General features: G+C 40.9%; 1 protein-coding gene and 1 long non-coding RNA gene across 6 annotated transcripts; one reads left to right on the forward strand and one right to left on the reverse strand.

Annotated features, from left to right (window-relative positions):
* Window positions 1–44: 44 nt before the first annotated feature.
* Window positions 45–9,028, reverse strand: plin3 (perilipin 3). Of its 5 annotated transcripts, none has more exons than XM_076087723.1 (8): window positions 8,900–9,028; window positions 5,299–5,386; window positions 4,896–5,091; window positions 4,530–4,612; window positions 3,767–3,998; window positions 1,826–2,163; window positions 1,199–1,417; window positions 45–777 (listed from the first exon to the last, which is right to left on the reverse strand). In XM_076087723.1, exons 2-8 carry the CDS (start codon window positions 5,365–5,367, stop codon window positions 637–639), a joined length of 1,278 nt encoding a protein of 425 aa, XP_075943838.1. In that variant the 5' UTR covers window positions 5,368–5,386; window positions 8,900–9,028; the 3' UTR covers window positions 45–636. The 5 variants fall into 5 exon arrangements, with proteins under 5 accessions (XP_075943838.1, XP_075943839.1, XP_075943840.1 ...); XM_076087724.1 differs by having other exon boundaries at window positions 8,827–8,903; XM_076087725.1 differs by lacking the exon at window positions 8,900–9,028 and adding an exon at window positions 7,110–8,747.
* On the forward strand, window positions 8,607–10,421 carry LOC142946447 (uncharacterized). The gene is made up of 3 exons (XR_012953077.1): window positions 8,607–8,758; window positions 9,813–10,122; window positions 10,346–10,421. It is a non-coding gene; the product is annotated as an uncharacterized LOC142946447 (long non-coding RNA).
* Window positions 10,422–12,278: the final 1,857 nt, after the last annotated feature.

The following is a 12,278-nucleotide window of genomic DNA, read 5'->3' on the forward strand; positions in this document are numbered from 1 at the left end:
AGCACAGCAACGTCCACCACCCCCACCAAAAACAACGAAACCACTCAGTAATAAACACTTTAATGAATGTATTCAGTACCGATACATTAATACTGTGCTCTGTCAAAAAATAATAATTGTATGGACATATCAAGCTCATTGACAGTTTATTAGCTGCTTCCAGAACCCCATCAACGTCCAGACACAAAATACTGAAATCAAAACTGCAAATCTAAAGCCAAATGAATACACTGTTACCTCTACATCTGATTAATGCTTCTGGCTGTTTTATCCACACAAAGGGAAATTCAGTTCATTGGCTTAGTTCTAGAAACGCTTGGACTTATTTTTAGGCACTAACAAAAGTCTTGGGCTCATGCATAGATTGATCTTCAACAAATGTAAAAATACTTATCTTTTAGGAGATATAATAAAGTGCACAGATGTTTAAATTCTCTATGGCCACTTCAGAGCTTTTAGTCATCAACCTCTACATCACAAATGTAGTGTCGTTAACTTTTGAAAATGTTGTGCATCATGGAAAAAAACATTGATCATTAGAGCAAGCAGATATATATATTTTTTGCAAACAGTTCATCTACAGTAATACACCAGTCTTCTGTCACCCTCGTGGAGAAACAACGAATTCTTACAAGGCTAGTTGTGTGGCCCACCCTGCTCCATCGCCACATCTCCCTCTGTCCTCTCAACGACCTGAGGAGCAAAAGGTCCCACCAGCCAGTTGAGTGGTGTGTTGTTCAGCAGATACTCCATGACACCGTCCAGAGACTGTTGAACCTGGGAACAAGCACATACGAGTATCACTTTCAATATTACCTAACCCTAATCAAAACAACATTACCTTATAAATATGCTAAGCTTATTGTGGGTAGGAAATACTGAGGTTATGTGTGTACATAACTAAATACAACATAAGCTTGACTGTCCTAGTTTCATAAATGCATATGAATGAGCACCCTGGTGGATGTTTGTTTATGTGAAGTATGCAGGAGTTTCCTGTTTAATTCCTGTTCAATAAGACTGTGTTTATTACTCAAGCAGCATCATAAAAGGTAATGGAAGGACTAACTGTGAGAAGTCATGGCACTGAAAAAAAAAAAAAAAAGACAATTAAACTTCAAGCGCTACACTATATTTAGCTAAGCTGATTCAGCAAAAACAAAACGCTGCGGTAAAGACACCGAGGTGCAATTATTACTTGTTTCAGGTGGTGGCGGCTCCGCTCCAGAAGGAGGGGCGTGATGGTGCTGGTGGTCCCCAGAGAGGAGTGCAATTCCTCAGCTGATCGTCTTGCGCTGGTGAGCTGGTCCTGGACTGCACCTGGCAGACCCTGAGCACTTGACACCACGTTGGAGCATGCCGACCTCAGCTGGTCACTCAGACCGTGCACCATGGAGAGGACACGCCATTCCAGCTGCTGTGAACGGAAAGGGGAAATAAAAATAAGAGATAAATGATTTGCATATTAAATAATTAAGCTGTGACATATCAACTCCTCCCAATTCCTTTCCATTCTTTAGGTAATCCCATCCCAATCCTGCTGATGACACAATGTAACGTCACTCCTATCCCACATGAATCTGTGGGAGCATTACAAGACATTGTCAGCCACTAAAATAGTCTGATTTATTGCTAACTTTATTGATTTGTTCTTATCACTGTCATGCTCTTAGATTTCTTTCATTTGTTCAAGTGGTACTCCAAGGGACTTTGGAGTATACATGCTTTCTATGTACAGTAAAGTATACACTCTAAATGCTGTCAGATGCAAATATAATCTGGTTAGAAACCATCAAGTCAATTCCCCAAATGCCTCAGCCCTGACCTCAGCCTCATCTCTGGTCCCATCTGGCTCTGACTCAGTCTGTCCCGCTCCAGCCTGCTTCTGCTTCCACTCTGTCCAGCGCTGCAGCAGCTGCTCCGGGGCTCCTCCCATCTGGTTACTGGCGGTCCCCAGACTGGTACGGGCGATCTCCAGCAGGTCCAGAGTACTGGTGATCTGAGCCACTGTCGTGTAGGTGGCATCCCTGGCATAGCCAGCGCGGACCAGGGACTGCTGTAGGGCTCGCTCCTGGACTTTGGCGGAGAGTTTCCCCAAACGGACAAAGTAGCTGGGGCTCGATGGGGTAGTCACCTCACTGCTGGCGGGTTCAGCCACAGCAGCTGAGAGAGAATAGTATTAACCTAATATCTATTCAGAAGAGATGTTTTATGTATAAAAATGACATTAAATATTTAAGTGTGAGCACAAAGTCGTGATTATAGAACTTTTTTTACTCCAATTTTACACATACGGTGTATTGTGATCTTTATACTATGACAGTTTGTCCTAGAATTCGATTGAGTAGTCGCAATATGTCGCCTTGCTTACAGCAATATTGCTGACGGACATGTTTTGAGTAATGGATGGAGGCACATTGGGCTCCTTCCCACTGTGCCAACTGGTGCATCTGTTCAGAGTTGGCCTACTTGACTCTGACCGGGTTAGAGCGCATCTGCTCAAGAGAGACCAAAAGACTTGAGAGCCACCTAAACCCCCCCCCCCCCCCCCATCCGTCTGTGGGAGCTAAGTGATATGCAGAAAGACTGTCTCGCTGTGCCTCTGTTAAAAGCCACAGTAACCACTGAACAAATCCAAAATCCCCAGAGCACTGCCATTACGGGTACTTTGCCGCTGCCGCTGATAGCAGTTGCCTCTCGAGTATTGCCGCTATGTTGGAGTATGGCAGGTTGTCATGACATCACAGTAGCAGGTGTCAAAGCTGTGAGTGTTGGAAATTGTAGGGGCTTTATGGGCCAAACTAACAGAGGGGAAGTTCACTGGAATGTCCTGCCTCCCTCTCTATGAATAGCATCAACCATTCATGTGTGTCAGATCCAGTCACAGTAGGAGAATTTAACACTTTTATCACGACCACCCCCCCCCATCCTGCTGCATCACCTGGTCTCGGCTTTATAGTGATAATTATTTTGGACAGTCTCATCAAATTTGCCGTTTGATCTATAGATCAGTGAAGCAAGGACACGGTGTCAGCTACTGACACTCATAGTAAATGGCAAATAGTGCAAATGACGCCACTCACACATATTAATTATGGAATAAATGAAGTTTCAGTGAATGGCAGTAATTACAGCTACAATTCATAATGTATGAAATTAAACTTGGGAGTCATGTCAGGGATGTAAAGGCTAATCGCTGACCTTAAACTTTAAAATGTTCCACTTTAAAGCGAAACTGAAGCATTAATAATGGATAACTGAAAGTAGATGTACTTTCCCATATGCCAATGTGGAACTAGTTTATCTAATGTATCTTTTGATTGCAAGTGCAAATGTAAAAAGAACAAAAAAAAAGGGCCAGATAAGACATAAAGGCGGTGTAGTAGATCTTGACTGGCATTTTTAAGGAATGAAGAGAAAGTAAATCGCTTTTGCTTTCATGAAATATATTAAAAGATATATTCTGTGATCCAAAATGTGTCCACGTAATTTATGAAGCACTTGGATGAAAAATGGAATGCTTACTGACTGAGTCTTAATGCCCTAAATTTGTTTGTTTGTATTTACAATCATCTGTGATAGAAATAAATTGGCCGCTGGTTGTCCCATAATTAACTAATTCCAACTGCAGCCTTGTTTCTGCTTCATTTGATCCAACTGTCAAAAGACACCATCTGTACTTCAGCGTTGGGTTTATCTCCTCCCATGGTTTTTATTTATTTTTAATCGACTGATTATGCTCTCCACAACTAATAGAGCTACTGACCCAGCTCCTTCTCAGTGAGTGGCAGGTTATGGTCAACCCAGTCCTCGGATCGGCTCAGGGCCAGGCCCATCCCACTGCTGACCATCTGGCCCACCCTGGTGCCCATGGCGGTGAGGATACCTCCGCTGACCGCTGCCCGGGTCAGCTCCACACCGCCCATCACAGCCCCCATCACAGCATCTTTGGCCCCCGCCACCGACTGGTACACCATACCCACTGTGTCCGACACCAGCTGAGGAAGAAAGAGTAGATTATGAGTCATGCTTGGAGAGTAATTTATGCATTTTCTACATCACGCTTCTTGATATTTGATAACAGGGTAAGATGAGGACACCCCTGAGTCTCGATACATGGACGTGCAAGTTGGAATGTCACTCTGTAAAATGACCTAGTGTGATTAAGGGTAACATTCAGGTGCTGGCAAATGAACACATCCGTTTCGATTAAGTAATAACAGAAATAATAACGTGTAAAAAAATATTTCAAATTCTCACATATAATATTATTCAATGTTTGTGTCTATTAACCGATGTACCAATGTTAGTAAAAGAAATATAACTATTTTTGCCAAATGGGTTTCAGACACTCTGGCCCTTCAGCTGGAGGTCGGTGAGGCTCTGACAGCAGCGCTCTTAATGTCTAATAGACAAGAGAGCACTCAGGGGCCACCGACACCATCGCAGTGGCTTTATGAACGTACCCCTCTGACTCCGAACGCCACACATTATAATTAATAAATCCACGGTAAAAAGGAATGTCTGACCTTGTCTGCTGGTTGGTGAAGAATAGGCAGCTTCTCTTCCATCTTATCCAGTCCTTTCAAGGCGTACTCGTTCACTGTAGCAACTGAAACAAGAATGCAACAGAAATTCGCTAATAATTTAAGAGGAATAATAAATGTTTTCATGCTCAAAAGAAACCTCTGCTAACTTTAACAGTACAGTAAGATCTTAAAATGACACCTCCAGTAAACGAACAGGAACAATCCTATTTCTACTCCTGTTGTATTCTAGCCTGACATCAGTCTCACACTTTTAATGCGCAACAAGCTTGCAATATTCATGTAATAGTGCGCCGTCATTGCAAATACATTGCATCATATTTTTTTTGGACAGAGAGCAGAACTCACGCTGTGGCTCTATAATGTCCAACAGCGGCTTTGACCCCGTGGTCGCGGCTGCTCCCAGGGTTCGGACCCCACTCTCTGCCGCATCCATCACTCCCTTCAGCAAGGGCACACTGTCTTTGGTGCTGCTGTAGGCGCTGGAAACCACCTCGCAAGCTGAACTGACCAGAGGCAGATGGCTCACTCGGGAAACAACATTCTAGGACAAAGAAAAACAGCCATTACTGTGATTGAAAAGACATAAAAGAGAATGGGAATTGCAATGCAAGCCCTTTTTCTGTACAGTTCAAGTTTTCAGTTGAGGATAATGATCGATTCCCCACAGTGGCTTATCGAGCATCAAATGAGTTCATAATATGCCTCGGGTTTTGTAATACATGTCATTCTGGGTCAAGGTGCTCCTCACCTGCTGGTCTCCATTAGCTGGTCCTGTTGCTGCCGCTACAGTCTCATTAGTCTTCCCGCTGTCTGCCATTGTGACTGCTGGATTCAATCTGTGACATGGAATATGGAGTGTGAAAAGCAGAGAGCGCCTGGTATGCATGATGAAACACATCGCTGATATTCTTTGTTTAAGTGGCTATCTTGAAGAGAAAGATATGTCTTATGACTTCAGGAAATGGAATCGCTGTCCTGTCAGAGGGTTTAAGAATGTGGGCAGAAAGGCAACTCAACCATGTTAAATTCATTTGTCAACACTGTGATGCAATGAGGATGAAACTGCTCTTAAAAAAACAAAATGGTGCAGACACTTCCAGTCAGCACCCTGTGTCAAAGTTGAAAGTAAAAATAATGGATAATGACACTTTTTTTTGGAGTTTAGTTTTTTTTTTCTTGTTTTCTTCCCACGGCGATATGTTTGCATTTTTAAAAGCGAGACAGCATCTTGAAACATTAAAGTCTTAACATCAGAGGCTGAGGAAAATGTTGAAGTTTGCTTTTGAAAATATGGATTAATGCAGCCAATGTTTGGTAGATCAAGGTGGGTTATTAGAATGCGTGAGTTCTACACTTGCATACAAACTTCTACATTTAGTGCCATCAGGGGTAAAACAAGAAGCTACAGTTTCGTGATCATCTGTGCGTCAAGGAAAACTTCAACCTGAAATCATGGAAGTCTTGACGGCAGCATCACAGAGTCACAAGACATGTATTTTCCTTATGATTTGGCTTAACATTCAACCTCTTAGTACGTGTATCCGGAAACAATACATGTCTCCCAAGGCGACGATTGTGACAAACATGAAAGGAGTTTATATTCATGATATGAGAAAGAGTTCTGGGGCTCCAGAAGTAAGTCTGATTTAAAACTATGGATGAGAGTCAAGAGAGAAGCCATGAATAACGGCTAACTGTGAAACAGCAGGCCACTGACGCTGGAGATTGATTGCTCACACGAAGGCGTGCAGGAAAAATGGACCTCGATATCATTTACGTCAAGTGAACATCCTTAAGTGAAATATTGAGCAATACTGCAAGTCTGCTTTCGTAAAATATTGCTTTAAATCGAAAACTAGGCCAAAAGAATTACTGCTACCCTATTCCATTAATAGAATGAGTTATTGCTTTAAATAGAAGCTGAATCTAACACTAAATTGGGTCAGAAAAGGGTAAAATAATGAACTTTACACAAAATGGGGAAAAATTGTAGGAGAGGGTGGTATGGATAAAAGCCTGTATTAGGTTATACTGTATGTAAATTAAGACTGCAACTAAGAATCCTGCAGATTATTTTCAGGATTAAGTAATTCAATTTAAAAAAAATGACAGAAAATATAGGAAAAATGTCCCAGTTTCCCAGAGGAAACTCTCCACTTGTTTATAAATCTCAAGTAGAGTGGAAACGACAATTAAACCATCAGTCGATTGAATAAACTGTTTTTCTAATCTGTAATTATTCAGATTAAAAAGTAGCAATCATTCTCTGGTTTGAGTTTCTAAATCGTGAGCATTTGCTGCTTCTCTTCGTCTGATGTGAGAGCAAACCGAATATCTTTGGGTTTCAGATTGATGGCAAACAACTTGAAGACGTCGCCTTGGGTTCTGAAAAAAAAATGAAGAAAAAGACACATTGTGGCTCTTCATTATTTTCTGACACGCCATTAATCGACAAAGGAAGAAAACGTGAGAGCCGGTGCTCCCAACCATGTGGACGGCATCTGTTTGTGTGCCACCTGACAGCACAGGGAGACATTAGTGGACTCCATCTGTATTTACCCAAACACTGGTTGTTAACCTGATGTATAGGGCGGACGAATCAAAGAAAGGACATGGCCTATCCGATCATATTGCTGGGGGGACCATGCGGCAGTAGCGTGTGGAGTGCAGCCGCACAGATGCAACGCGTTGCCAACATGCTGTAAATGCTCAGGTAGATTAGATTCCACACCCACCTGACAGAAGGAAGAGATGAGCCGCATATACAGAACACAAGCAGTTCAAACAATGGATGACCTTTATACAGAACCACTGTCACATCATTTCACAGATTCTTTTAGATGTCAGGGTGAATAAAAGCTCTCTGATATGTTTCATGACCTGTGGTGTTCCAGACTCTGTGATTGCAAATTGCATTTTGTTGCAACAGCTTGGTTGAGCAACATATTTCTTTTTCTAAGCGGCAGTTGATGACATCTTCACTGGCTTTATTACAAAGCAAAGTCTGACGCTATTCTCCCCCTGCTATCAAGCGAGAGATGAACCCGAGATAATTCTCAGCGACACTGCACATATTATGAGGACGGCTGTCGCAACACAAACTAAGCTGTTCGAGACTTTCAGAAACAATCATCCCGCTGACAAGTGACTCCAGCAAAAGCGCTTAGAAGAATTGCTATTGCGTTACAAGACTGTTTGTCACATCCTCACAATGTTGAGACACATTATCCCATTTGAGAGAAAGAGACAAACTGCCACGCTCCCTTTGGAGCTGAAACATTATGTGACCTTTGATTTTAAATGGACAAGCTGGTACATCTCCAGGAAACTATTGAGACACTTGCAATAGACGGCAGTGTTGCAGCCGACACAGAAGAAAGATCACTTCTGGCCAGTGGGTCAAAGAGGTCGACAGCTCATCCAAGACACTGTAGCTGTCCCTGATCTGACGGATTGAGAAAGACATTTTAAATGTGGACAAAAACAGTGAAGAGTAAATTAACCAAAGACAGGAAGAGCTAGGCTCTTAAAAGTGGAATATACATTTAAACTTTATCTAAAATAGTGTAGACACAGATCAGTGACATCAATTTGCATTGGTTAAAAATAATTTAATGAGAGCAGAACCTGTAGCAGGTGTCAAAACCCTCCAAGGGGCAATAAGATGATTACAGGATGGAAGGGAAAAAAAAATCCATTACACAATATGGATTTTTTTTCAAGCCTCTAAAAATCCCTAAAATGAAACAACTTGAGAAGGAAAATAATAAAGTATGTGCTCTCAGCTCATGTCCACACACTAGGAGGTCACAAATAGACATTGCAGTCTGTAAAGGGTCACTGTCTAAAACAATATAATTATATACCAGGCTCAGACACCGTGCTCCGTGTTTGCATGAATTGCCAGTCAGCCCATTGTGGAGGGAAAAGCACGATTTAACCGCAGCACTCTTACGTGACAAACGTACACTGTGTCAGTTCTGCTGAGATGATGATTTCCAACCCTTTTAGCTGCTTTTGAACACAGCACTGTGTCACCTCAATGGGGCGCGCCATTTGTTTCAGTTCGTGGTTGATGAACTTTAACCCAGACGAGAAACTATGACATGTTTAAAGTCACTTCAGCAAACAACAACCCTCTTTGCATCAATTGCTTCTTATTTATCGTGACTTCTGGGCAGATACACGCATCGACGTCAACGAGCAACGTAAGCATTTAGTAGTTGTTTCACCCCTCAACAGGAAACGTTAGGTTAGTTAACGTGAGTTAACTTACCAGTTAGCTCAGCGACACGTGTTTGAGAAGTATATTTAAAAGCAAAACGGAGCTGTTTAAATGAGCCACTGACCTCGCTGGCAGCCTGTCGCTCCTCTGTCCTTGGGTGACCTGCAGTGTAATGTTGGTCAGCGAACCGGACCAGCCCACAACAAGGCTCTCTTTCTGTGTGGGGCAGAAAGGCGGAGTTCTGGTAAACTTTGAACCAATTGAATCACAGCACGGAAGTTGCAGTCACAGCTGTCTCATCTGGTGCAATCAAATCATAAAAATAAAAAAAAACAGCTAAATAATCTAACTTGATACATAATAACGAAACCAATTTGTTTCGTTTTATGTTTTTACTCCTGTACTCACTCAGCTGGAGTTTGGACTTGCCTTGCTGATTCGTCCCTATTTTACAAGATTTATATTGTCTGACTCATTCATAACAATATAAAGTCATAGATTGTATATTAAGATGGATGAATTCAATATGTGTTGTGGGAAGTAGTGGAAATTAAGTAGGCCTATATCAAAGTGCTGTACTTAAGTATAATTTTGAAGCACTTGAGTATATCTTTCATATTCTCCTTTATAACTCTACACTATAGTTCACTACAGTTCAGAGGCAAATATAGAACTTTTTACCTCACTACATTTCTTTAACAGCTTTAGTTACTTGTTACTTTTCAGATTATGATTGTACATACAAAACATGACCAGTTTATTAAACTACCCAGCAGTATATAAAGCGGTTCAAATTAGGTCTATCTCCATCTGATTGTTGATTTTTTGAAAAAAGGAGGCAAAGACACACACCCTTGTCTATATTAATAGGGCTGAGGTGGAGCAAACGGTTTTAAGTTCCCAGAAATCAGCATCACAAGCAGCCTGATGGTCCTCACACATCTCCATCCTGGTGAAGAAAGCTCATAAATGGCTGTATTTCTTTAGGAAACTTAAGAAGGCAGATTCCTGTGCCACATTCTTGTTAACTTTTACAGAGGAGCATCCTGACTGGAAACATTACAAACTGGCACGTCATGTGCACGGCCCAGAACAGGACGCTACAGCGGCTGATTAAAACCGCTCAGAACATCATATCTACCGAGCATCAGTGATATTGGTGAGAAGAGGAGCCTGCAAAGAGCTCGGGATCTTTAAAGACAAAACCCACCCAAGCCACACACTGTTCACCCTGCTGCCTTCTGCAAAGAGATGCAGAAGAATCAGCTGCCGCAGCACCAGACTTCAGAGCAGCTCATTTCTTCTGGCTGTGAGCCTGAATGTTTTAGATCACGCTATAATGTAGTGGTAAGCTGATTTTTAATTGTTCATTAATGTATTTGTCAAGAACTATAATTTCTCCTGTGGAGCATCCATATCTCTTGCATTAACAGTTAATGGATAATTGACAGCATATTAAGAAATGTTTCTTCATGTTTTATGTGAATATCAAATATGACATATTTACTTATAAATCATACGTATTAAATTCATTTTATTTATCCACAAATTATTTTTCTTCACTATCCAGGTTAATGTGCTAACCCCAACTTCAGATGAAGGCCATAAGATGCAACGAGATGCTGTAAGAAAGCTCCAGAAGAAGTAAGTGAACCTTTTTGCACTGGTGTTTTTACCATACTGCTCTATTTCCAATTTCAATAATTAATCTTCAAATGTAACTTTCCATTTTGTTTTGCCAAATATGTGTAACGCTATAATTTTAACCCCTTCTCTTTAGCATTTATCAGTAGCATCCACCTAATACACGTTTTAAATCACACTACAATGTAGTTGAAAGCACATATAAGGACATTTTTAAGTGTTTATTCATGTTGTGTAAACAACTATAATTCCTCCGATGAAGTATCCATAACTTGTGCATAAACAGTTAATAGATAATGGACAATACAATAAGAATTATGTATTTTATGTCAATATCAAAAAGTCTATATCTATTATATATATATAAATCATGTGTATTATATAAGCTACATTCATTTATTATGTTTATGAATGAAATATTTATCTATTCATTCATACATTCTTCTTCACTCTCCAGGTTAATGTGCAAACCCAATCTCCTGATGAAGGCCATGAGATGCAACAAGATGCCACAAGATAAGCTCCAGAAGAAATCTAGTAAGTGGACCTTGAGTTAAGAATGTTTTGTGAAACTCTTACTCATTTATAAGCTGTGTTCATACACCTGTTATGGATGCTTCATATGAAAAGTTATGGTTGTTGACAAATACACTAAGAGACACCTAAAACGTCCTCATGCTTTTATTCTGAAACGTTTGCAGGCAAAGTTGAGTTTAATTGAAATTAGCTTAAGCGATTAAAAAAACTGCAAAATAGAAAAACCATCAATATAAAAGATTTTTACAATTGAACACATATTACTGGTGATTACTGTGATTCTGAATGCCAATGTGGGCCGTTCCCTACTCTGCCTGTGCGCTCAGCCAGATAGCTGATAGTCAGGCAACCATGTTAACTGCAATTGACATAGGAAACCCTGAGAGGGCAGTCTTTACCCATTGAGTCAACCTAAACTTCTTTTTTTTTCCTGTAGCCTGAGTTAGATTCATTCCCATCTAAACCCTTGAGATTCTTTCTCTATTGCAGACGCATTACAACTGCAGTCTATTTTGTGTTAAATATTAAAGAATTTAAGATTAAAAAAATCTCCAGGAACAATGAGTCTTGGCTGGTAAAGGAGGAATAGCTGTAACAATAGCTGCATTCATTAATGTTCTTATTGCATAGTCTCACAAAACCTTTCTTCTTCATGTGGCACTCACACATAACACTGTGCATTTTATCATTGTAAAGCCAGTACAGAGACTTCCCCATGCTGGACGCTGTGTATCATCACCACGAGAACTCTGTTAACTCTCCCTCTTCATTTACAGAGAATTTTCATTATTCAAGCCATTACAGTTTTCATTATGTGTCCATTTGTTTTTTCTCAAACTCCTGCACCGGGCTCCAGAGAAGGGAAATAGATTACCTCTGATGTTGCTATCAGAAATTCGCTGAATAGGACCTGTTGTACTTGTTTTGGCCATCTTTTAAAATCCAGTTTATGATGTAACACCAGACTGAGGCAGTCAAAGTAAACAGGTCAGAGTGAGAGGAAATAGCATGATGTGGGAAACATGGGAGTGTTGTTTTGACCACAGCTGCGTGGCTGCTTTCCCTCCAATTGTTTGGTACGTTTATGAATAACCAAGCAATTTCAACCTCTGCATTTTACTGCTTCAACTAAAACACACTCAAACACACAAATCCGTGCACACACCGGTGCCACCACGCTCTCCTGTAGAAGAGTTGGTATCATGTACCCCGAAGGCTCTCATCTGTTCCCGCTTAACTCTTAACTCCTGCTCCACTGGATCAGTTGATTGAGGCCAAAATTGTTCTGGATATTGAGTAATTGAAGATTAGTAGATAACAGG

Source organism: Anarhichas minor, unplaced genomic scaffold, assembly GCF_050575085.1.
Source record: "Anarhichas minor isolate MPS153535 unplaced genomic scaffold, ASM5057508v1 ptg000010l, whole genome shotgun sequence".
Taxonomy (NCBI): Eukaryota; Metazoa; Chordata; class Actinopteri; order Perciformes; family Anarhichadidae; genus Anarhichas; species Anarhichas minor.